Source organism: Oncorhynchus nerka, linkage group LG2 (genome assembly GCF_034236695.1).
Source record: "Oncorhynchus nerka isolate Pitt River linkage group LG2, Oner_Uvic_2.0, whole genome shotgun sequence".
NCBI lineage: Eukaryota > Metazoa > Chordata > Actinopteri > Salmoniformes > Salmonidae > Oncorhynchus > Oncorhynchus nerka.
The window spans coordinates 34,773,992-34,798,991 of record NC_088397.1 but is presented as its reverse complement, the minus strand read 5'-3'; the positions used below and the strand labels follow the sequence as shown (position 1 = coordinate 34,798,991).

At 41.4% G+C, this 25,000-nt stretch overlaps 1 protein-coding gene across 1 annotated transcript; it reads right to left on the bottom strand.

Annotated features, from left to right (window-relative positions):
* Positions 1 to 89: 89 nt before the first annotated feature.
* Positions 90 to 25,000, bottom strand: mtx2 (metaxin 2). The gene is made up of 10 exons (XM_029668955.2): positions 24,835 to 25,000; positions 21,428 to 21,475; positions 21,028 to 21,074; positions 11,086 to 11,158; positions 9,491 to 9,567; positions 8,828 to 8,920; positions 8,287 to 8,325; positions 5,939 to 6,064; positions 4,855 to 4,931; positions 90 to 722 (listed from the first exon to the last, which is right to left on the bottom strand). Exons 1-10 carry the CDS (start codon positions 24,872 to 24,874, stop codon positions 521 to 523), a joined length of 822 nt encoding a protein of 273 aa, XP_029524815.1. The 5' UTR covers positions 24,875 to 25,000; the 3' UTR covers positions 90 to 520.

Genomic DNA, 25,000 nt, shown 5'->3' with positions numbered 1-25,000 from the left:
ATTACTGGTTTAATGCATCTTATCTCCCAGGCCTTGGACCGTCAATGTTAATAAACTAGTATAACCTACAGCATATTACCCAAACAACATTAATGGTACTTTCACTTTTTATTTGTAATTCTTGAAAGTGCTTCAAGGTTTTCCACAAGCATGATAATAACATGGTACATCTGTGAATTTCATACTTAACTTGTTTTAATACTAAGCTCACACTTCTAAATATTCTAAATAGAAACCATAAATTGTGAAGAATAAGAGTTGTGTGTGGAATTGTATTTTTGTAGGCACTTTCCATTCAAATATCAAACCAGAAAAAAAACCGCACAATCTGGAAAAAATAAATCACAATTGCTTTTCATTTAGTTTCTACATCAAAGAATCACCACTACATTTTCAAGAAAGTCATACTTCCAGTTCATGGCATTCACAGGCAAGCAAGTGGAGAAAGGAAGAGTGGGAATGGGGTAGGATAGGATGGGATGGAGATGGAATGGGACTGTTGGGCTTCAGGTGATGGGCATCAAAAGAGGGAGGGGCCTTTCGAATAGCCTCTGGACGAGGAGCCAGCTTGGCTGTCCTCGAAATAGCTCTGCTCGATGCGGCGGCAGAAGGCCAGCAGGTTGCTGTAGCTCTTGATCTTCTCGCCCAGCTCGTCGCTGGTGAGTCGTGTGGTCAGGATGGTGAAGAGGTGGCCGAACACCAGCGCATCCAGCTCAGTGGGTCTGAGGACAAAGGGAATCTTTTATAACCCATAAAAGTTTGAGCATGATTCTTGACACAAACATACTTTTTTTTAAAGGAGATCAGATTCACCAATCCAATTTCATATTTGTATTTTTAAGATACGAAAAGTATAGAGGGGGATAGATGGTATATAAGCGCAGAGTGACCGAGACAGGGCTTAAGTCCTGTAGTCATGGCCTAGTTCCAATATTTGTGGCTTGTATGGCTCAGTTTGTAGGCTAGTTTTCTGGGACCACACATACGTAAAATGTGTGTGCACATGACTAAGTCGCTTTGGATAAAAGTGTCTGCTAAATGGCATATTATTACAGTGCCTTCAGAAAGTACTGTATTCACACCCCTAGATTTTTTCCACATTTTCGGTTACAGCTCAAATTTAAAATAGATTGAGTTTCTGTTACGGGCCTACACACAATTATTGAAGAAGTATGGCTGTACGCCCAGCCTCTGGGAACGAGCTTGACAGCATAGGCTAACGTCTTCATTAACTTGGAGAAGAAGCGTGGAAACAGTTACTATTACAACTATGTGGAAACACTGGCCTGAGAGGTGAGAAATCCAGCCACACTTTGCTTTTGTTAAACTAAGCCACTAACAAATCCTAATATCATTTTTGGACCAAAACCCCATGTAAGTCAATCTCCCCTGTTTAGCATGTTTTGCTCAATTAATTTGTTTAATTCTTTTGAAGATTTGGGCGCAAAACATGCTAAACATGGGGACATCGATTTACATGAGGTTTTTACAGAAAATGCTAACATTAACAATAATTGGCACTGACTAGTTAAACAAAACCAAAGTGTGGTAGAACTCTGTTTCTCGAAATTTTGACCAATTAATGAAATGAAAAGCTGAAATGTCACGTCAAGGATTCAACCCCTTTGTTATGGCAAGCCTAATAAAATCAACTGTATAAAAATATTCCACAAACATGCATCCTGAAATCCAAAAGGAAAATGGTGTTCAGTCTGCTTTACACGGGACACTGGGAGATTTATAAACTTTTCAGGAAGACAATAACGTAAAACACAAGTCCAAATATACACTGGAGTTGCTTATCCAAGAATGTTCTTGAGTGGTGTGGTTACAGTTTTGCCTTAAATGGTTATCTAGCAATGATCAACAACCAATTCGACAGAGCTTGAAGAATTTTGAAAATAATAAATGGGCAGGTATTGTACAATCCACGTGTGCAAAGCTCTTAGACTAACCCAGAAAGGCTCACAGCTGTAATCGCTGCCACAGGGGATTCTAACACGTATTCACTCAAGGTTGTGAATACTTATGTAAATTAGATATTTCTGCATTTTATATTAAATCAAAATCATGTTCACTGTCATTACGGAGTAGTGTGTGTAGATAGATTAGGAAAAAAGTAATCAATTTTGAATTCAGCCTGTAACAAAATATGGAATAAGTCAAGGGGTAGGAATACTTTGACAGCTCTAGATCCAAATCATACAGCAAATAAGGCTGTCATTTGTCACCATGTCCATGTGTGGGAGACATTACCATTTAAAAGGCAACATGCCATACCATTGATGGATTCACAAAGACCTTACATATTTATTCTATGCACAACAATGTATTATGTTGACTACTCTCTTTCTCTGCTCTAGCCAAGGTCAGCACAGGCAGTCAGTCAATTATACAACATCACACTCAGGCAGCTTTGTAATGGGGTTTAAGATTTCACCCATACTGGCAATCTTAATTTTTATTACAGCAAGTTATTGTCCTCTCTTGTAGCATATGACAAGGCCATGATGTCATTACCAGATTAATTAGAGGTCCCTCCCCCCCCCCCGCAGGTTCAGGGGGGAGAAAGCTCAGACAATGGGAGAAAGGGGAGCGCTGGGTTCACAGATTCAGCAGTGCTATCCTTCAGCACTATGTGTAAACTAACCCAGTGAAAACAAATGGTAGTCAAAGCCCTGGCTATCTAAGAGGTACTGTATAGGCCCAAGTCTGACCCAAAACAGCATTAGTCTGCATCCCAATTCGCCACACTTCTCCCAAAGTTCCTGTCATGGATTTAAAAGCATTGGATTGACAAAGGGTGTGCAAGTACAAGGCTCCCCCTAACCTCTTTTTTTCTTTTAGAGTAGCAGGAAAACAACCTGTTTTGTGACCTTAAGATCAGCACTTTAATGCGACTAATGTAATATAATAGGATTCATTGAATACATTGAAAGGACTGATAAAGTAAAAGGACAAAAATGTTAGCACAACAGGCAAATACAATGTAATAATAGGTCTAACATGGTATAGACCAGGGGTGTCAAAAACATTTTTTCCAAGGGGCCCGCATTCGGTCTTCAACAGGGTCCGGAAGGCAGCACTGAATTTATTTATTTCTACGCTGTAAAAATTGGCTAAATAGTCTCCATTGTTTTTGGAATTTAATGCTCCCTGACTGTGTAGCTTTCATTTAGGTGATTTTTAGCGAGCTGGACACAGTCCAAAAAAAACTTTGTGTCCATTATAATTTCTACAGCTTTCATCTGGTTTAGTCATTTTAGTCGTGGGCCAGATCCTTATGTTTGACACCCCGGGTATAGACCATTTGTGGCCTCCAGCGGGTAATGCCGCCACTTGCAGCACATTCATTATGGCGTTACAGTGAGTATGAATCCCACTGCTCCTTTGTATGTCTCCAATTCAATGTATCACTTCTCTCATTCATTTTCTTTTCAAGGGCTCTGTTCTAGGCCCTCTCCTATTCTCGCTATACACCAAGTCACTTGGCTCTGTCATAACCTCACATGGTCTCTCCTATCATTGCTATGCAGACGACACACAATTAATCTTCTCCTTTCCCCTTCTGATGACCAGGTGGCGAATCGCATCTCTGCATGTCTGGCAGACATATCAGTGTGGATGACGGATCACCACCTCAAGCTGAACCTCGGCAAGACGGAGCTGCTCTTCCTCCCGGGGAAGGACTGCCCGTTCCATGATCTCGCCATCACGGTTGACAACTCCATTGTGTCCTCCTCCCAGAGCGCTAAGAACCTTGGCGTGATCCTGGACAACACCCTGTCGTTCTCAACTAACATCAAGGCGGTGGCCCGTTCTTGTAGGTTCATGCTCTACAACATCCGCAGAGTACGACCCTGCCTCACACAGGAAGCGGCGCAGGTAGTAATCCAGGCACTTGTCATCTCCCGTCTGGATTACTGCAACTCGCTGTTGGCTGGGCTCCCTGCCTGTGCCATTAAACCCCTACAACTCATCCAGAACGCCGCAGCCCGTCTGGTGTTCAACCTTCCCAAGTTCTCTCACGTCACCCCGCTCCTCCGCTCTCCACTGGCTTCCAGTTGAAGCTTGCATCCGCTACAAGACCATGGTGCTTGCCTACGGAGCTGTGAGGGGAACGGCACCTCAGTACCTCCAGGCTCTGATCAGGCCCTACACCCAAACAAGGGCTCTGCGTTCATCCACCTCTGGCCTGCTCGCCTCCCTACCACTGAGGAAGTACAGTTCCCGCGCAGCCCAGTCAAAACTGTTCGCTGCTCTGGCCCCCCAATGGTGGAACAAACTCCCTCACGACGCCAGGACAGCGGAGTCAATCACCACCTTCCGGAGACACCTGAAACCCCACCTCTTTCAGGAATACCTAGGATAGGATAAAGTAATCCTTCTCACCCCCCCCCCCCCTTAAAAGATTTAGATGCACTATTGTAAAGTGGCTGTTCCACTGGATGTCTTAAGGTGAACGCACCAATTTGTAAGTCGCTCTGGATAAGAGCGTCTGCTAAATGACATAAATGTAAATGTAAATGTAAGGGCCGGCAGGTAGCATAGCGGTTAGGAGTGTTGGGACAGTAACCAAAAGGTCGCTGGTTCAAATCTCTGAGCCAATCAGGTGAAAAATCTGATATGCCCTTGAGCAAGGCACTTAACCCAAAATGCTCCATGGTCCCCCTCAATAATGGCAGATCCCTGGCCATTACTCCACTCTCCGATGGTGTCTCAAGAGTGGGATATGCAATAAATGCATTTAATTTACACGTGTGAAATAGGACAGATGTAAGCATCAACCAATATATTGTTATTTGTCTATCAGAATAAATGAAAAAGTATGCAAAGACAATTTTATAAACCTACTGCTTATTGAAGAAGTATGGCTGTGTGCCCAGCCTCTGGGAAAGAGCTTGACAGCATTGGCTAACATCTTCATAAACCTGGAGAAGCGTGGAAACAGTTACAATATTACAACTATGTGGAAACATTGCATGAGATGAGAAATCCAGCCACACTTTGGTTTTGTTAAACTAGCCACTGACAGCAAATGCTAATATTAGCATTTCGGACCAAAACCCCATGCAAGTCAATCTCCCCTGTTTAGCCAGTTTTAAATGTCATGCCTAATGGATTGTGTTGCTCAATTCATTGGTTTACAATTCTTTTGAGAAGATTTTGGCATGACATTTAAAAAACATGCTAAACGTGGGACATTGATATATATATATACATGAGGTTTTGAACAGAGAATGCTGACGTTAGCATTAATTGGCAGTGACTAGGTTAAACAAAACCTAAGTGTGGATTGCAGTAATTCTTTGTCTATAGACTGCTTTCAAGGAAACAAATAATACATCTGTAAGGTGGGGGAAATCATCATGGACTATACTCAGCCTTGTCTTAAGGTAGTAAGTCCCCCACCCCATCTCAGTCGCTGGTATAATATCTCACACTCACATTTAATCCTGAGGTGCTGCACCCTCTGCAACAAGTGATTATTATTTGACCCTGCTGGTCATTTATGAACATTTGAACATCTTGAAGAACAATCTGCCCTTAATGGCCAAGAACAATCTGGCCTTAATGGCCAAGTACTGTTAATCTCCACCCGGCACAGCCAGAAGAGGACTGCAGAGCCCGGTTCCTCTCTAGGTTAGTTCCTAGGTTCCTGTCTTTCTCTGGAGTTTTTCCTTGCCACCATGCTTCTACATCTGCATTGTTTTCTCTTTGGGGTTTAAGGCTGGGAATCCATATAAGCACTTTGACATCTGCTGATGTAAAAAAAGGGCTTTGTAAATAAATAGGATTGAGGGAAAACTTGGCCCATAGACTTCCACTACTTGTTCTAATATATTTTCTCATACATCTCCCCCCAAAACCTTATGGAGTATCTGACAAAATTACACGAGACTTTAGTTCTGGGCTTCCGAGAACACAGGGCACTGACCTGCTCCAGGCTCTTCCCTGCCCAGCCAATGGCATTCATCTTACGACGGACCTCCCATTGCTTCTGATAGGCCAGGATTTGGTTGAGGGGCCAGGAGTATGGGCTGCTGTATCTCGGCCTGGAGATCTACAGACATGAGGCTGAGGTGAGATTAAAAAAGTTTCCACATTTTGAACATTGTCTGGCTTAAGTTGGGTGGTTCTTGTAAACAAAAGACAAACACTAAAATATACTTTAAACGCAATCTCGCCACTGCCAAAGATAAATATTTTAATAGCTTTATAGATAGACCCAGGTTAAAATATTATTGTATTTCCTGATTGGTGGAGTGCCGCAGAGATGATTTTCCCATCTCCACAGAGGAGAACTCTGTCAGATTGACCATCAGGTTCTTGCCAAGGCCTTTCTCCCCCGATTGCTCAATTTGGCCTGGTGGCCAGCCCTAGGAAGAGTCTTGGTGCTTCCAAACTTCTTCCATTTAAGAATGATGGAAGCCACTGTGTTCTTGGGGACCTTCAACGCTGCAGAGATTTTTTGGTACCCTTCCCCAGATCTGTGCATCGACACAATCCTTTCTCTGAGCTCTACAGACAATTCCTTTGCTCTCATGGCTTAGTGCATGGTCAACTGTGGGACCTTATCTAGACAGGTGTGTGCCTTTCCAAATCATGTCCAATCAATTGAATTTACCACAGGTGGACCCCAATCAAGTTGTCGAAACATCAAGGATGATCAATGGAAACAGGATGCAACTCAATTTTGAGTCTCATAGTAAAGGGTCTGCATACTTATGCAAATAAGATTAGATTTGTTATAAATTTGCGAACATTTAAAAAAAAAAAACAGTTCGCTTTGTCATGATGGGGTATTGTGTGTAGAGATAGAGGACATGCAGCTTCTCTTCGGTCATATGTTTCCCTAGAAGGCTAAATAAACCCTTGCTCACCAAAATGTCATAAATCTATAGAATGAGTGGCTCAATCTAGGTGACATCAATAAAGTTCTGTCATCTCGGCTTCTTCTGCGGAGCAAAGACGTTTAGGGGCCAGTTGTAAGGAAATGAGAAAAAAAAGTGCTGTGAAAACAACCCAACATGTTTCTGATAAGATTTCAGTTGGATACATGCTTATTTTGTGGTTGAAATACTATCAGGTTTTATGATGCTGATAAAGATAGGTACCGACTGTAGAGATGCTAACAGAGCATTTGCATAAGATGCTGAAAAAAAGAAATGTATTTCTCCACTCCTGTTCCCGAGCCAATTTTAACTACAGTTGGTGTAACATTTTACTGCAAGAAATGCTTAATTCTGCTGGAGTTAATATAAGGCTATGTGAGAGGTTAAAGACCTACAGTCAGTGTTCAGATTTCAGTTTCCATTTAACACATCTGAAGAGTTGGCTACAGTTCCCTTGATGTGCCATAGGCTTATTTGATGTCCCCGTCTTGTGACACATAAGATAGGATGATGGCAGTGCCAGCTCTTACCACTTCACCAAATATTTCCTAAACTTTACTTTACTGGCCCGTACCTCTATTTTCAACTCTCCATTTTGCAGCTTTTCTCTTATTGAATTAAACTCTGATATTCCTTTTTGCCTTCCGTTGACCGTAAACCTAATTTGCCAATTAGCGTGTAGGCTATTTGGTGTACGTACAGTTAGGCCCTAAAGCTTACGCACCAGATAGCCTAAAATGATGAAAGAAAAACCTTAATGTAGCCTATAGATATAACATTTAGATAGGACATTTTACTTTCAAAGTGCACTTAGCCCTCCAGTCAGCCCTGACAAAATAGCCTATGCTATTTCACCCATTTCAATGAGCTATTATAGGTGCGCACCTAACAGAGGTTCCGCAATACCTTTTCACAGATTAATGCAAAAACACTCACCATAAATAAAAAATAAAAAACAGAATCAGTTCTATCATGGCGAACATCAGACTTCTCTTTCCCTGCTGCTGTTAGTGTTCTCTGATAGGTTTCGGCTAACCTAAAAACAACTGAACACTGTCTGCCTCTGTATTTGTCAGTTTGATTAGTCAAGGAATGAAAGAAAAACTTATGACATATTAGACTAATGAAAACATTTCAAATGCCCATCCCTAACATTGAAGATGAATGAATGTCAACCGGGGGAGAACGTTTCTAAACAATTGTCGTAAATTAACACAAAAGTCACAGCTGATGGCGGCAATAAAAGGGCTATGCAGAGGGCAATGAGTGGGACTCAGTGGTGTGTGTGTGGGCCTACTAAATGGAAGCAGAGTAAAAGGCATGGCTCATTTATGAGAGGGGGGCCGAGGCTGCAGCCTAATGAAGATGAATGCCCAGGGAGAGCACTCACCTCAGTCGCCGTGGTATCATCACACCACTGGATATACAACTGCATAGAGGAAAGAGGGATACAAAGGATGAACACAAAACATAGAGGGGAAGGAAGGAGGGAAAGATATAAGACAAGAGGCATGAAGAGAAGAAAATACAAGGGGGGGTATACAGGAGTATTTGAGATGGGCAAAATTTGAAAATAAACAAAGGGAGGAAAAGTAGTGGCGAGCAGTAAAGGATAAAGGATCTAGGGGGAAGAACATTTCTCAGAGTACATGGTGTCATTGCTTGATTTTACTGAACATTACTTAAGGAGCAAAGGATTTCAATGAATACTAAAATCACATGTAGATAATCAAACATACACAAATCATGAAACAAGATCATATCAAGGATATGCTCATGACATTTCAAACAACTTCTTGTTGTAACCACACGAGTCCCTTGCCAAGCACTTCCTTTCTCTGACAGGAATATAGAGGGCTTCATCAGCATAAATACCCACATTCAGTATGCAATGGAGTATTCCTTCCTGTTGAGGAGTTTCTCTACTGTACCTCAGCGGTGAGCAGCATGTTGTTGACCAGCTCCATGTAAGCTTTCATTTCAGCCCTCTGAACGTCATCCAGACCATCACTGAGAGAGTGACCCTGGAGAGCGAGAGATAAGCAGTGATGAGTGTGTGAGACATACGTGTGTGTGTGTAGCATAGCAGGATGCTTAGATAAGCAAGCAGTCATAACAGTAAAGCTTTCAGAAATTATTCACACCCCTCGACTTATTCCACATTTTGTTGTTACAGCCTGAATTCAAAATGGATAAAATCATTTCTCACCCATCTACACACAATAACCCCATAGTGACAGTGAAAAGGTGTTTAGAAATTCTTGCAAATTTACAAAACATGAAATACGTCATTATCTCATTTACATAGGTATTCACACCCCCTGAGTCAATACATGTTAGAATCACCACAAATGGGTTGAATACTTGACTCAAAACGTTTGATTACACGTTTTTTTTAATTAATAAAAAAAAATGTCTAATGCCAAAGTGGATTTGTTTTTATAGGGTATTGTGTCTAGGCCAGCGACAAAATGTAAATGTAATCAGGCTGTAACACAACAAAATGCATGTATGTGAGAGAGTAGTAGGGAGTGATTGATGACTGATCTTAAAGAGGACAGGGGTCCTGCTTCTCATTCATAAGGCTCACTTACCTTTGCCTTGGTAAACTGGACTATGGGCCCCAGCTCAGACACGACCTGATTTCCCACATGGACAAAGGGGACTTTACCTGAAGGGAGAGGAATAAACCATATAAAAGTTCATTTCTAGTGACAAAGGGAAAGAAGAGAGATTATAGAATGCATATTTTAAACTCTCCTCTGTAAATAAGAATCTGGTCTCCAATGCCGTTACTCAAAACTGCCCAGCAGGCTGCACTGAGTACAGAGCTAATCAAATTCATAACATTTAGTAAAGTGTTTGAGTAGGCAGAAATCAATCATGAAGCTCGAGTCCCTTATGTGTTGGTTTTGAGTGTTGAGCTTACCTTGAATCCCTTACAAGAAAACATTACACGGAAATTGTGGTAATATTGAATTACATTTGCAAATCACATCCTAAGTCAAACACCAGGCTACATTACACTGTATTGGATTCTCCAAATCCCAGGTAGGCTATGGTGTTATGTTCATCCATTTTGAGCCAACAATTACTATGAATTGTATGGAAATTAATTTAGTCCTTTAATTGAATCTGACAGTTTTTTTGCATCATTCTCTGCAAGATGGTGAGTTATGAGAGGAGGCTGGAAAAGGAAACTAAGGATTCACACTCCCATAAAATAAATGTAATCTCCAACTGGCATAATTCAATGTAAATGCAGTGATTAAAAACATTGAGGTTCTTCAGTTAAAAACAGTCTAAAATGTATGATTCCTAAATTCATTAGAAGTTATCCAGTATTTTTCAGATGCTAAATTCAGTAATTGAGAGAATAATTTATAGCATGATTCAAATTTATCTGAGAGCAGCAACCCTAGTCATGGTTTTACAGTCCACATCCAGGGGATAAAGATTTACACATACCCAACATGTGTACCACACCGCTCGCATTATGTGCACGAGTGTTTCAAAATAAACTTACACATACATATATTTCAATCATTGTGTCAATGAGCGTCTGCGTAGCCAGGCACTAAAATAGAACTTGGTTCTATTTGTCGCGCTTGATGCGCTGCAAATCCTACCTCTCCCATCTCCTCATTGGTTTTTAGGAGCATATGCCCACGTGGGTAATTGAAAGATGAATTGAGATCCACATTCCAGTCGGTGGTGGTAATGGACCTTAAAGTTGGTTGTCAACCGCCATTTAAAGTCCAAAGAAGAAGTAGCCGGAAGGAGGCGAAATGACTAGAAACAAACTCGGTTTACCCTTTTATCTGTGGATTAATTGTCAGAGTGCGTTTCAGGTAAAATAACAACCCACTGCTTATAATCTCAGCTAGCTAAATTGCCATGAATGTTTAATGCTTTTCGACCTGTCCCCAAATTAATATAGTTGGTTCAGAGTTTGTTTTGATATTTCAAAATTTGGGTCCTGATCACGTCTGGTGTGGATGGACAAAAATCCACATGCGCACGATGGTATACACGCACGCCCGGTCTACTCAGCATGTAACAGGAAAGGTTATCTTGGCCATGTACACATATGGGACGTATAAACAGCTGGTCAAGTTATACAAAAGCACAAGCATAGACCTGAGGGAGGGAGGGCATACACACTTTTTCAATAGCATGGGGAACTCACCAGATGGGGACATGTACTCTGCATTTGACCGACAGGACACATGAACAGGCAGATTGCACATCCTCAGATAAGCCTGTGACAAAAAACAGCATTTCATATGAACTACACCAACAACACAGCTAGTTAACAATCTAAATGCAGTAATCAGTAGATCAAATAGCAACACATATGTACAGAAATCAAACATAATATGCTTAGTATTCATGACTGTGGTTGTTTTCTTACTTCAAATGACATTCAAGGTAAATCAATATTTCAAGAACAAAATAGAATAATTTGGTTTATTCAATTAATTCAGGGGAGACTAATTAATTCAGAAGGTTGTGTTCTAGCATGGACACAGCACCACTATCATTATTTTGTCAAGCACACCGACATTGGTTCCCAGAACAATTATAGCACTGTTGTGCAGAAGAAAAACAATATGGCTCCACTGTTTTTGACTACTCGAGCAGCACTACCAGTCATGCTAGAACCATTCAGCCTGAACACATATAGCCTAGGCTATTCACTGTACCACAAGGGCTCGACATTTCCACCTGCCCGGGGACCCCCTTGAAACCCTCCGGGCCAGTTAATCATCCATAGTAGCACACCTGCCTGATAATATAGACCATGTTAATATAGACCTAAAAGATAAAAGTTATCAATATGTTATTGGGATCATTTCTGGAGAGGAATATTACATTTTAATAGTTTCATACAAGATGGTGGATGTTTGTTTTTTTCTTCCTCCAAGCAATCAGTGTAAATATCATATTTTATTGTTGGCTATAAAATCATTTTTAAACATGCACCTGTTAAACTGACCATTAAGGCTCCATGGGTTGAGGAATTGAAAAACGGTAATGTTGAAAGAGATTGTGGGGGGAAATGAGTGGCTAATAAGTCTGGCTGCACATCCGACTGGCTGACTTACTGCAAATTGATTAATTGTGTGACAAAACTCAACAGAAAGAAGAAGAAACTATGAAGCCAAGATCAATGATGGAGAAAAAAAAGTCTTTCTGCCCATAATTTAATTTAAAGTACAAATTCAACTCCCCTTTAATTGAATCAGATAGCTTTACTCATCACAAAACCAATTGACGTTGCCAATTATTTTTATGATTACTTCAATGGCAAAGTTGGCAAAATTAGGCAGGAAATGCCAATAATGAACAGTAAGACATCGTATTCATACATAAAACAAATAATGAAAGAAAAACAAAGTTTTAATGTTGTAAAGTTAGTGGGAGTGGTGGAAAAATTGTTAGCAATCAATAATGACAAACCTTGCACTGACAACTTTGAAGGTAAGCTACTGAGGATGGTAGCTGACTATGGCCACTCCTATCTGTCATATCTTTAATATGAGTCTAGAGGAAGGTGTCCTCAGGCCTGGAGGGAAGCCAAAGTTTTTCTGCTACCCAAGAGTAGTAAAGTGGCCTTTACTGGTTCTAACAGCAGACCTATCAGCTTGCTTCCAGCTCTTAGCAAACTGTAGAAAACAATATTGTTTGACCAAATACAACGCTATTTCTCTGTAAACAAATTGACACTTTCAGCATGCTTATATTGAAGGGCACTAAACACGTACTTAACTGACACAAATTACTGATGGTTGGTTGAAAGAAATTCATAATAAAATGATTGTGGGAGCTGTCCTGTTAGATCAGTGCAGCCTTTGATATTATTGACCATAACCTGTTGTTGAGAACTTAAGCCATAAAACATTTCAACCTCAGCTCTCAGCTCCATGATATGTCAATCCATCTAATAGAAATGAGAAGGTTTACTTTAATGCAGCTCTTTAGGTCCTCTACTCTTTTCGAATTTGACCAATGACCTGCCACTGGCATTAAAGCCTGTGTGTCCATGTATACTGATGACTCCATATACACGTGTCAGTAACCACAGCTGAAACCCTTAACAAGGAGTTGCAGTTCGTTTTGGAATGGGTGGCCAGTAATAAACTGGTCCTGAACATCTCTAAAACTAAGAGCATTTTTAGTTGATACAAATCATTCCCTAAGCTCTAGATCTCAGCTGAATCTGGTAATGAATGGTGTGGCTGTTGAACAAATTGAGGGGACTAAATTACTTGGTGTTACCTTAGATTGCAAAATCGGTCATGGTCAAAACATAGAGTCAATGGTTGTAAAGACGAGGAGAGGCATGTTCATAATACATGACAAAACACTCCAAAAAGCAAGTCCTACAGGCTCTAGTTTAGTCTCATTTTGATTATTGTCCTGCCATGTGGTCAAGTGCTGCAAAGAAAGATGGGCTAATCAGAGGGCTAATCAACATACCAGTCTCTTGGCTAAGAGTTGAGAGACTGGCTGCATTGATCTTTTTAAATTCTAAATAGTTAGCAGAGTCCACTTACACACAGCTCTGACACACACACTTACCACCACCAGATGTCTTTTCACAGTCCCCAAATCCAGAATAAATTCAAGAAACATACAGTATTAGAGCCATTATTGCAAGGAACTCCCTTCTATCTCATATTGCTCAAATGAAGAGCACACCTGGTTTAAAAAAAAACAAACAGATAAAGCAACACCGGCGCCAACAGATGGCCGCCTCGCTTCGCGTTCTTAGGAAACTATGCAGTATTTTGTTTTTTGATGGTATTATTTTCCCTGTCTTTCACTGTTGCCCCAGGAAATCTTAAGTCTTATTACATACAGCCGGGAGGAACTATTGGCTATAAGAGCAATGTCAACTTACCAACATTACGACCAGGAATACGAATTTCCCGAAGCGGATCCTCTGTTTGGTCTACCACCAAGGACAATGGATCGGATCCCAGCAGGCGACCCAAAACAACGGTGCCGCAGAAGGGGCAGACGGAGCGGTCTTCTCGTCAGGCGCCGTAGACGGGCACATCGCCCATCGCTCCCGAGTATACTACTAGCCAATGTCTAGTATCTTGACAACAAGGTAGACGAAATCCAAGCAAGGGTTGCCTTCCAGAGAGACATCAGAGATTGCAACATTCTCTGTTTCACGGAAACATGGCTCACTCGAGATATGTTATCAGAGCCGGTACAGCCACCTGGTTCCTTCACGCATCACACCGACAGAAACATACATGTCTCTGGTAAGAAGAAGGGTGGGGGTGTATGCCTTATGATTAACGAGTAATGGTGTGATCATAACATACAGGAACAAGTCCTGAACAATTCCAGTTCACCTGACCTAGAATTCCTTACAATCAAATGCCGACCGCATTATCTACCAAGAGAATTCTCTTCATTTATAGTCGTGTACATCCCCCCCAAGCAGACACCTCGACGGCCCTGAAAGAACTTCATTGGACTCTATGTAAACTGGAAACCCCATATCCTGAGGCTGCATTTATTGTAGCTGGGATTTTTAACAAGGCTAATCTGAAAACAAGCCTCCCTAAATTTTATCAGCATATCGCGTGCGTGACCCGGGCTGGAAATATTCTGGATCATTGTTACTCTAACTTCCGCAACGCAAACAAAGAACTCTCTCGCCCTCCTTTTGGCAAATCTGACCACGACTCCATTTTGTTGCTCCCAGCCTATAGACAGAAACTAAAACAGGAAACGCCCGTGCTCAGGTCTGTTCAACGCTGGTCCGACCAATCTGATTCCACGCTTCAAGATTGTTTCGATCATGTGGACTGGAAAATGTTCCGGATAGCGTCGAACAACAACATTGATGTATACGCTGAGTCGGTGAGCGAGTTTATTTGCAAGTGCATCTGTGATATTGTACCCACGGCGACAATTAAAACCTTCCCCAACCCAAAACCGTGGATTGAAGGCAGCATTCGCACAAAACTAAAAGCACAAACCACTGCTTTTAATCAGGGCAAGGCGACCGGAAACATGACCAAATACAAACACTGTAGCTATTTCCTCAGCAAGGCAATCTAACAAGCTAAGCGTCAGTATAGAGACAGAGTAGAGACTCAATTCAATGGCTCATACACGAGAGGTCTAGTCAATCACGGACAACAAAAAGAAAACCAGCCCTGTCGCAGACCCAGATGTCTTGCTCCCTGACAAACTAAACAAATTCTTTGCTCGCTTTGAGGACAATACAGTGCCACCGACACAGCCCGCTACCAAAATCGGCGGACTCTCCTTCACCGCAGCCAACGTGAGTAAAACATTTAAAACGGGTTAACCCTCGCAAGGCTGCCGGCCCAGACGGCATCCCTAGCCGTGTCCTCAGAGCATGCGCAGACCAGCTGGTGTGACAGGTTAAAGGAAATATTCATAGCCTGTTATACATGAAAAAGTATTAGTAAATTCATAGTATGTGAGGATCTTAAAACATCTAAGGTTAAAAAGATGCATTCAGTATTAGTTGATAGAGATTGATAATTCATATAATTGTGTTAAAGTTCAAATCTGTCAAAGGGTACGAATTGTGAGAGTAATGTGTAAACGTTATATTGATTACTTTATTTTGTAGTGCCTAAAAGTGTTAATCTGTGATCTACGAAATGTTCTTAATCTATGAGCCGGAGATCGATTGCTCTGGTCTCCACCCATATTCCTGGGGAAAATCGTGGTCTTTTCTCATTGAACTAAACGTTGAATTGAGAATACAACACCGTATCACTGTCGTGATTATTTCTCCCCTGTTTTCAGGGGCGTAACACTGGCTGGTTGTGTTTACAGACATACTCAATCAATCCCTATCCCAGTCTGCTGTTCCCACATGCTTCAAGAGGGCCACCATTAGCTTTCTTGGGAACAGGAACAAAGTAACTGAGCTAAACGACCCTGCCCTGTGCAACTGGGTCCTGGACTTTGACGGGCCACCCCCAGGTAGTGAGGGTAGGAAACAACATCTCCACCCCGCTGATCCTCAACACTGGGTCCCCACAAGGGTGCTTTCTCAGGCCTCACCTGCACTCCAGGACACCTACATCACCCAATGTCACAGGAAGGCCAAAAAGATCATCAAGGACAATAACCACCCGAGCCACTGCCTGTTCACCCCACTATCATCCAGAAGGCAAGGTTAGTACAGGTGCATCAAAGCTGGGAACAAGAGACTGAAAAACAGCTTCTATCTCAAGGCCATCAGACTGTTAATCAGCCATCACTAACATCGAGTGGCTGCTGCCAACATACTGACTCAAATCTCTAGCCACTTTAATAATTAAAAATTGGATGTAATAAAGTATCACTAGTCACTTTAAAGAATGCCACTTTATATAATGTTTACATACCCTACATTACTCATCTAATTGGACAGTGACCATGTTTTTGTTATTTTGGTTCTGTACTCTAGCACTTTGAGTTTGAAAGGATACAATGACAATGAGGGTGAAGTGCAGACTTTCAGCTTTAATTTGAAGGTATTTTCATACACATCGGATGAACCGTTTAGAAATTATAGAAGCTTTTGTACATAGTCCCCCCCCCAATTTTCAGCCATCAAAAAACATTGGACAGTTTAACATAATGTAGAATAAAGTAATTTCACCCTCATTGTCATTGCATCTTTTCAAACTCAAAGTGCTAGAGTACAGAACCAAAATAACAAAAAATGGTCACTGTCCAATGAATTATGGTGCTCACTGTATATGTACATATTCTTATTAATTCCTTTACACTTGTGTGTAGAAGGTAGTTGTTGTGAAATTGTTAGATTACTTGTTAGATATTACTGCATGGTCAGAACTAGAAGCACAAGAATTTCGCTACACTCACATTAACATCTGCTAACCATGTGTATGTGACCAATAAAATTTGATCTCACGACACAACGCCTCTCCCATTTGACCTAAATATTTTGTGTGTAAGTATATGTCGGCTGTGTGCCATTATTAAATGTATGTCGTTCTGTCCTTGTTTATTAATGTTCTGTATTATGCCATGTAGAGGTCGACCGATTATGATTTTTCAACGCCTAAACCGATTATTGGAGGACCAAAAAAAGCCGATACCGATCAAATCTGACAATTTTTTACATTTATTTGTAATAATGACAATTACAACAATACTGAATGAACACTTATTTTAACACATCAATAAAATCAATTTAGCCTCAAATAAATAATGAAACCTGTTCAATTTGGTTTAAATAAAGCAAAAACAAAGTGTTGGAGAAGAAAGTACAAGTGCAATATGTGCCATGTAAAAAAGCTAACGTTTAAGTTCCTTGCTCAGAACATGAGAACATATGAAAGCTGGTGGTTCCTTTTATCATGAGACTTCAATATTCCAAGGTAAGAGGTTGTAGGTTGTAGTTAATATAGTATTTATAGCACTATTTCTCTCTATACCATTTGTATTCCATATACTTTTGACTATTGGATGTTCTTGTAGGCACTTTAGTATTGCCAGTGTAACAGTATAGCTTCCGTCCCTCTCCTCGCTCCTACCTGGGCTCGAACCAGGAACACATCGACAACGGCCACCCTCGAAGCATCGTTACCCATTGCTCCACAAAATCCACGGCCCTTGCAGAGGAAGGGGAACAACTACTTCAAGTCTCAGAGCGAGTGACGTTTGAAACGCTATTAGCGCGCACCCCGCTAACTAGCTAGCCATTTCACATCGGTTACACCAGCCTAATCTCGGGAGTTGATAGGCTTGAAGTCATAAACAGAGCAATGTCATAGACTTAATTATAACATAACACACAGAAATACGAGCCTTTGGTCATTAATATGGTTGAATCTGGAAACTATCATTTCGAAAACAAAACGTTTATTATTATCGCATATACCCTGACTCTGCGTGCAATGAACGCAAGAGAAGTGACAATTTCACCTGGTTAATATTGTCTGCTAACCTGGATTTCATTTAGCTAAATATGCAGGTTTAAAAATATATACTTCTGTGTATTGATTTTAAGAAAGGCATTGATGTTTATGGTTAGGTACACGTTGGAGCAACCACAGTCCTTTTTCCGCAAATGCGCACCGCATAGATTATATGCAATGCAGGAAACGCTAGATAAACTAGTAATATCAACCATGCCCCTGAACAAAGCAGTTAACCCACCGTTCCTAGGCCGTCATTGAAAATAAGAACGTGTTCTTAACCGACTTGCCTAGTTAAATAAAAGGTGTAAAAAATGTAATTAAATCAAAATCGGCCAAATCTGTGTCCAAAAATACAGATTTCCGATTGTTATGAAAATTTGAAGTCGGCCCTAATTAATCGGCCATTCCGATTAATCGGTCGACCTCTAATGTCATGTTTATGTTTGATGCGGGCCCCAGGAAGAGTAGCTGCTGTTTTCGCAATAGCTAATGGGGATCCTAATAAAATACAAAAATGTGGATCCTTTTTTTCATTGCTGAATCAGTATTCTTCTCTGTCTCAGGTATAGTGCCTTGAAAAAGTATTCACACCCCTTGTTTTCCAAATGTTGTGTTGAATGGATTAAATTGAACTAAAAATGAAAAGATCAAATGTCTTAAGTTCATAAGCATTCAACCCCTTTGTTATGGCAAGCCTAAATCTGTTCAGCAGTAGAAATTTGCTTAACAAGTCACCTTATAAGTTGCACGGACTCACTGTGTGCAACAATAGTATTTAACATGATTTTTGAATGACTACCTCATCTCTGTATCCCACAAATACAATTATCTGTAAGGTCCCTCAGTCGAGCAGTTCATTTCAAACACAGATTCAACCACAAAGACCAGGGCTTATGTTTGGGGGAAATCCAACAACACGTCACTGAGTACCACTTCATATTTTCAAGCATGATAGTGGCTGCATCATGTTATGGGTATGCCTTCATCGGCAAGGCCTAAGCAGTATTTTTTTAAGCTAAAAAGAAACTTAGAGCTAAGCACTGGCAAAATCCTAGATGGAAAGCAGACTGAACCAGGTTTTCAACAGACACTGGGAGACAAATTCACCTTTCCGCAGAATAATAACCTAAAGCACAAGGCTCAATAGACACTGTAGATGCTTACCAAGATGACATTGAATGTTCCTGAGTGGCCTAGTTATAGTTGACTTAAAATCAGCTTGAAAATCTATGGCAAGACTTGAAAATGGCTGTCTAGCGATGATCAACAACCAACTCAAGAGACCTTAAAGACATTTTTAAAGAACCATGTACAAATATTGTACAATCTAGGTGTGCAAAGCTCTTACAGATTTAACCAGAAAGACTCATGTATTGTCTCAAGGGGTTGAATGCATATGTTAAATCTAGTGTTTTCTTTCTCATTATTTTTGCAGTCAAATTACATATGGATATTAGGTGAAGGTAAAGAATATCACCTTTTATTTGAGGGTCTCTGCATTATATTTTAGAAATAAAAGGCTACATAAAGTACTATCTAGTCATCCCATTTGTGAAAAAAAGACAGTATTTGGACTAAATTCCATTTCAGTAGTCTAAAGGTTAATATTTGGGATGGGAAACAGTTAGCATTTCCCATAGGAAAACATTTCACACTTAGCCACCATGCTAATGTACCTGTGGCTTCCGTCCCTCTCCTTGCTCCATCCTGGGCTCAATCAGAGAGCCTCTGAACATCGACAACTGTCAGCCATAAGGCATTATTACCCGTCACTCCACAAAAGCAGTCTCAGAGCAGGTGAAGTCACCGATTGAACGCTATTTGTGTACCGCTAAACACCAACTGACAAATCCCTAAGGACATTCTCTATGCAGAATTATCCTCTGGAAAGAGACCACAGATATTTCTGCAAGCAAGACCTCATGTTCTTTGGCATCAACACCGACACCTGAGAAGATGGCGCCCAGGACTATCTTCACTAACAGCGGGAACTTCGCAGCAGGCTGCTAACCAGCAAATCCACCCTGGCGCAACACTAAGTAGTAAAGAGCAAAAATGAAAGAAGATCAGGACACCACCGCAACATCTACAACAGGCTTGCCCAATAAGCAGCCGGAAGGCATAATCAAGCCCGCGGGTGATTTTATTTGTCCCCCCAAGTCTACTGAGCAAAAAATGTATAAATAAATATTTAGTTGTACTCATTGTTGGATATAAGACTATAAAATCACCAAGAAATCAGCTCAGTGATTTAAATTCAGGAAATCTGTTTCCCAAGTATTCGCACAGATAAAGAGGCATATGTGATCATATCCCAATGTAATCAAGGTTTGAAATTATTCAATTTTTGTCAAATACTATATGTTTGGGATCTTGCAGTGTACAAATGATTTATAACTTTGTTCCAGCCCCCCGACCCTCCGCTCAGGGAAATAAATAAATCGGCCCACGGCTGAATGTAATTGGGGACCCCTGATCTGCAACAGCAGGGCAGTCTACAAATGTGACAACTATGGCAGAGTTTGCCTCTCAAGAGTGGACTTCACACCCACCGCAGACGCTGTGCTAAGACCTAACTCCCCAAGGCACATGAAATCTATTGTCACCGGAGTCTGCGACGACAAATTGTCAAGATGTTGGTTTCAGACCCCGCTGGTGACAATGGCGACCAACTGTGGGGCAAGGCTCTTTTTGGTGAGGAGGTCAAAGGCGGGTGAATGTAGCAGACATGAGTCCAGCTCATGGTCTTGTGATGTGAGAATTTCCTGTTGGTTTAGCATGTTTGTTTCTCCCCTGGAGACCCAAGTTCAGATCCTGTCCATGACACAGGCATGCACAGTTGTATACCAGATAGCTACAATAGAGCCACCAATGACAAGCAGCCATCATCTGCACAGGGGTTTCCACCCTCTAATTTTTTCTTCCATATAACAATGACATCCACAAAGTTGTTGGATTTTAATGAAAACAGGTGTCTTATGAAAAGTTTTATAAAATATGACAAACCCTATCAACACATTTGGCCATGTTTGATCTGAGGACTAGCTTTACGGGCCCCGTGTACTGTATGGTCTTTTAAGGAGGCCTAGCCTATACCACAACATTTGTGTAACGGCTAATGCCAACGAGCCAACTGTCTTAGTTTCACATCCTATTTGGCTATGGCAAAGACATAAACATTATCTTACCTGTACAGCAAGTGATGATGCACAATCTGATAGTAGTATCTGATCCTCTGAAAAAACAAACAGGCAACAGACAGACATGCATTTACACATTATAAAGTGACAAGATACACTGATAAATATGGCTCAAACAGTTATTAAAATTCTTAAAACCTATATTCCTCTGATTCATTAGCATAATTTTCCTCAACATTACATCAAATAACTTTAATTGGGTATGTTTAGCAGTGCACTAATAGTCCACAACATTGTAGGGTTCAGGGCTTAAGCCTAAACTAAAAACTAAACTAAACTTAATTAATAAAGTAAATAACTTTCGCATTATCCAACACATGATTTAACATTGTAAATGCAGAAGTAGGAATTTGAACAGTTTTGTCTTGAAAGTGAGTGAATGACTTACCTCTCAGAGGCTGATACAAGGTGGCATTTTCAGGCCATGGCTCCGCAGCTGTGGGACAAAATATTCAGGAGAGCATTGGCAAAAGGTCACATTGAGGAGTTTGTCAGGTTGCAGAACAGTGACACTGTTGTGACATGATGAATTTTGAGCTTGAGCCAATCTGAGAGGCAGCATCATAAAATGTTCCTGTGAGGATGATTGAATTTCAGAGGCCTAGTATAACATTGCCTGGGGATCAGACCACCAACGTTTGATTCTGGAAATGGTCCTCTCAGGTCCTCTACAGCCTAGAATATTGAATAAAATTACATTACCGATTGTCTGCGTGGTTGGTCCTTATGTGGCAACCAATTTTAGACAATATATCCACAGTAAAGTATTATTAAATCAACTTTTCAAAGCGCTGGTAATGCACCTTAAGCATCGGCCCTACCGAGCTAAAGAACCAGCTGACACCTGTTTGATTTTAAACATACTTTATAATAATAAATCTATGCAGTAAAAAATACAAATTCAGCAACTAGTTGCTTGTATGCACCAGTCCAATAATGTCAACTTCACTTTCACGCACATCTCATCTGTGGCAGCTGTGATCAGCCAGCTGCATCCCCTTCCAGCGATTAGCTGGGGGCAGCAGGTAGTCTAGTGGTTAGAGCTTTGGGCCAGTAACCAGTTGCTGGATCGAATCCCGAACTGACAAGGTAATAATCTGTCGTTCTGCCCCTGAACAAGGAAGTTAACCCACTGTTCCCCGGTGGGCCGCCATTGTAAATAAGAATTTGTTCTTGACTGACTTGCCTAGTTAAATAAAAGGTTACGTTTTAAAACACCTGCTTCTCTCCATCCCACTTTTCCTGTGCATCCATCAGTTTTTAAAATATAATTTAGCCGTAATGGCGAGCTGGGATGCAGACCCTGATAAGTCTTCGGTTGTTACATTTGGAGCAGCGCACAGAGCGAGCAAAGTTGATACATTATATAATTTAATCGCCTGGCTAGCTAGCTACCAGTGTTGCCCCCGCCTCCCAGTTAGCACAGTGTCCTTCGCTCCCGCCTGTTGAACATCTGGCCTTGTCGTCATTAATGGAACTGCGGGAAATCAGTGTCCGACATGAGGGCAAAGCTAGATAGCTACCGGTGTCGCCACCGTCTCCTGCCTACCGGAATCGGAGCCAACACCTGCAATCATGTCTTTCACTGAAGTCTGCCCTCGTAGTCGTTAACAGAACTGCGGGAAAGCAGTGCCCAACAGGCACTCCATATCCCGCCTGCTATGCATCGGAGTCCTAGCGAGTGTAGTCGATGTGAAATGGCTAGCTAGTTAGCGGTGGTGCGCGCTAGTGGCGTTTCAATCGGTGACGTCACTTGCTCCGAGACCTTGAAGTAGTGGTTCCCCTTGCTCTGCAAGGGCCGCGGCTTTTGTGGAGCGATGGGTAACGATGCTTCGAGGGTGACTGTTGATGTGTGCAGAGCGTCCCTGGTTCGCGTCCGGGTCGAGGGGACGGACTAAAGTCTATACTGTTACACTAGCACCCAGTGTTCTTCGCTAATACCTTCCATCGCCGTCGTTAAAATAACTGCGGGAAAGCAGTGCCCGACAAGCGGGGGCAAAAGACACTTTCTACCAGTGTTCTCGTTCTACTTCTTCTGTGGGGTTTATTGGTGGTTGGCATCTAACATTAACGCCACCTACTGTACTGGAGCAACCCCGCCTCCTCCCTGTGTACCAGAGTATTAAAAATGGAAGATAGAAGTATAAAGGGTTCATGAAGATGCGACAACACATCTGTCACGCTGATCCTCAACACAAGGGCGGCAGCGTAGCCTAGTATCTGAAAGGTTGCAAGATCGAATCCCCGAGCTGACAAGGTACAAATCTGTCGTTCTGCCCCTGAACAAGGCAGTTAACCCACTATTCCTAGGCCTTCAATGAAAATAATAATTTGTTCTTTAACTGACTTGCCTAGTTAAATAAAAAGTTTAAACATAAAAATACATTTTTAAAAAGGGCCCCCAAGGGTGCATCTATAGTCTCCTCCTATATTCCCGGGTTCAACCACCGACTGTGTGAAATTAGCAGTCTGTCAACAGCTCTGGTGGACAGTCCTGCAGTCAGCATACCAATTGCACTCTCCCTCAACTTGAGACATGTGTGACAAAACTGCACATTTTTGAGTGGCCTTTTATTGTCCCCAGCACAAGTTGCACCTGTGTAATGATGATGCTGTTTAGTCAGCTTCTTGATATGCCACACCTGTCAGGTGGATGGATTATTTTAGCAAAGGAGAAATGCTCTCTAACAAAAATGTAAACAAATTTGTGCACAAAATCAGAGAGAAATATGCTTTTGTGGGTATGGAAAATTTCTGGGAGATTTCATTCAACTCATTTTACATGTTGCGTTTATATTTTCGTGTAGTGTAACGTAAACTCTCCCCATTCCGTACAAAATGTGCGCAACCGCAACATTCAAACGAGGCTACAAAGAAAACTCATGGGACTGCAGCGACTGTGTTGACTTCAAAATCGGGGGTGTGAACTACGTTTCTATTCAAGCGTTGATCGACATGGTAATGGCTCTATAGTATTGGAGAAAAGTTTAAAAAAACAGACCCTCCGATACATCGTGACGTGTCATGCCGTAACGTCCTGCATGCATAAAGCAACTATTCCTGTCTTATAATCTCTCTCCACCAGGTGTAGCACTTCTCTCATCCTTTCAAAACAAGAAATGGACAGTGACGGGGGTAAAGGGGGATAACTAGTCATTTTCTGCGTCATTGCATGCGATCATCATTCTCAAAGCCGCTGTTTACTTCCAAGATCACTTTAGCACCACCCTAAAAACCCGATTCAAATTCGACACAAACCTTCAAATAGGTATGTAATGACACATTATATAAACTCTTTATAGTGTTTTATTTACATTTTAGAGGTGATAAGTTGGACAGATCGAGTGAAAAAAAGCAATTTTCCCACACATCTCTCCTTCTCACTACCACGCATTAGTTTCGCTTCCCCACCCGCCATTTTTAAAAAGACCTGACGGGGCTCATTGCCTTTTTGAATCATGCAGAAAAGGGCAGCGTGGGGTCATGTAATTGATTCTGTTGGAAAGGGGAGAAATTGTTCTTTACAATGGTATTGACATTACAGTTGATCTGGAAGTATTACGTTTTTGGGGCGCTAAAATACGGTAAATTGTACGGACCAATGCGATGTACAAAAGTGAGTGAGTTTACGTTAGTTTGATATGGAAAGCTAGTTACCTCATTTGTCAGCGAAGCCGCAGACAAAAATGAATCTTTGCACGGCTAGCTAGTGGCTAGCATCTGATGCTAACTAACGACAAAACGAATGCTAATGACGTTGGCTTTATGTTGCAGAACACGGACTACACACATTACCTGCTATCTGGGAGACGAATGCCTCTGCAGCAAGAGACATGATGAAATCGGACAGAAATTCAATCCAGAATGGTGTAAAATAAAATGTGGCAAACAAGGTTAAGGGCACGCTTAGCGTAGAGTCATAAAGGTAACGTCAGACGCAGTGGTACGACGCGCCTGTTTT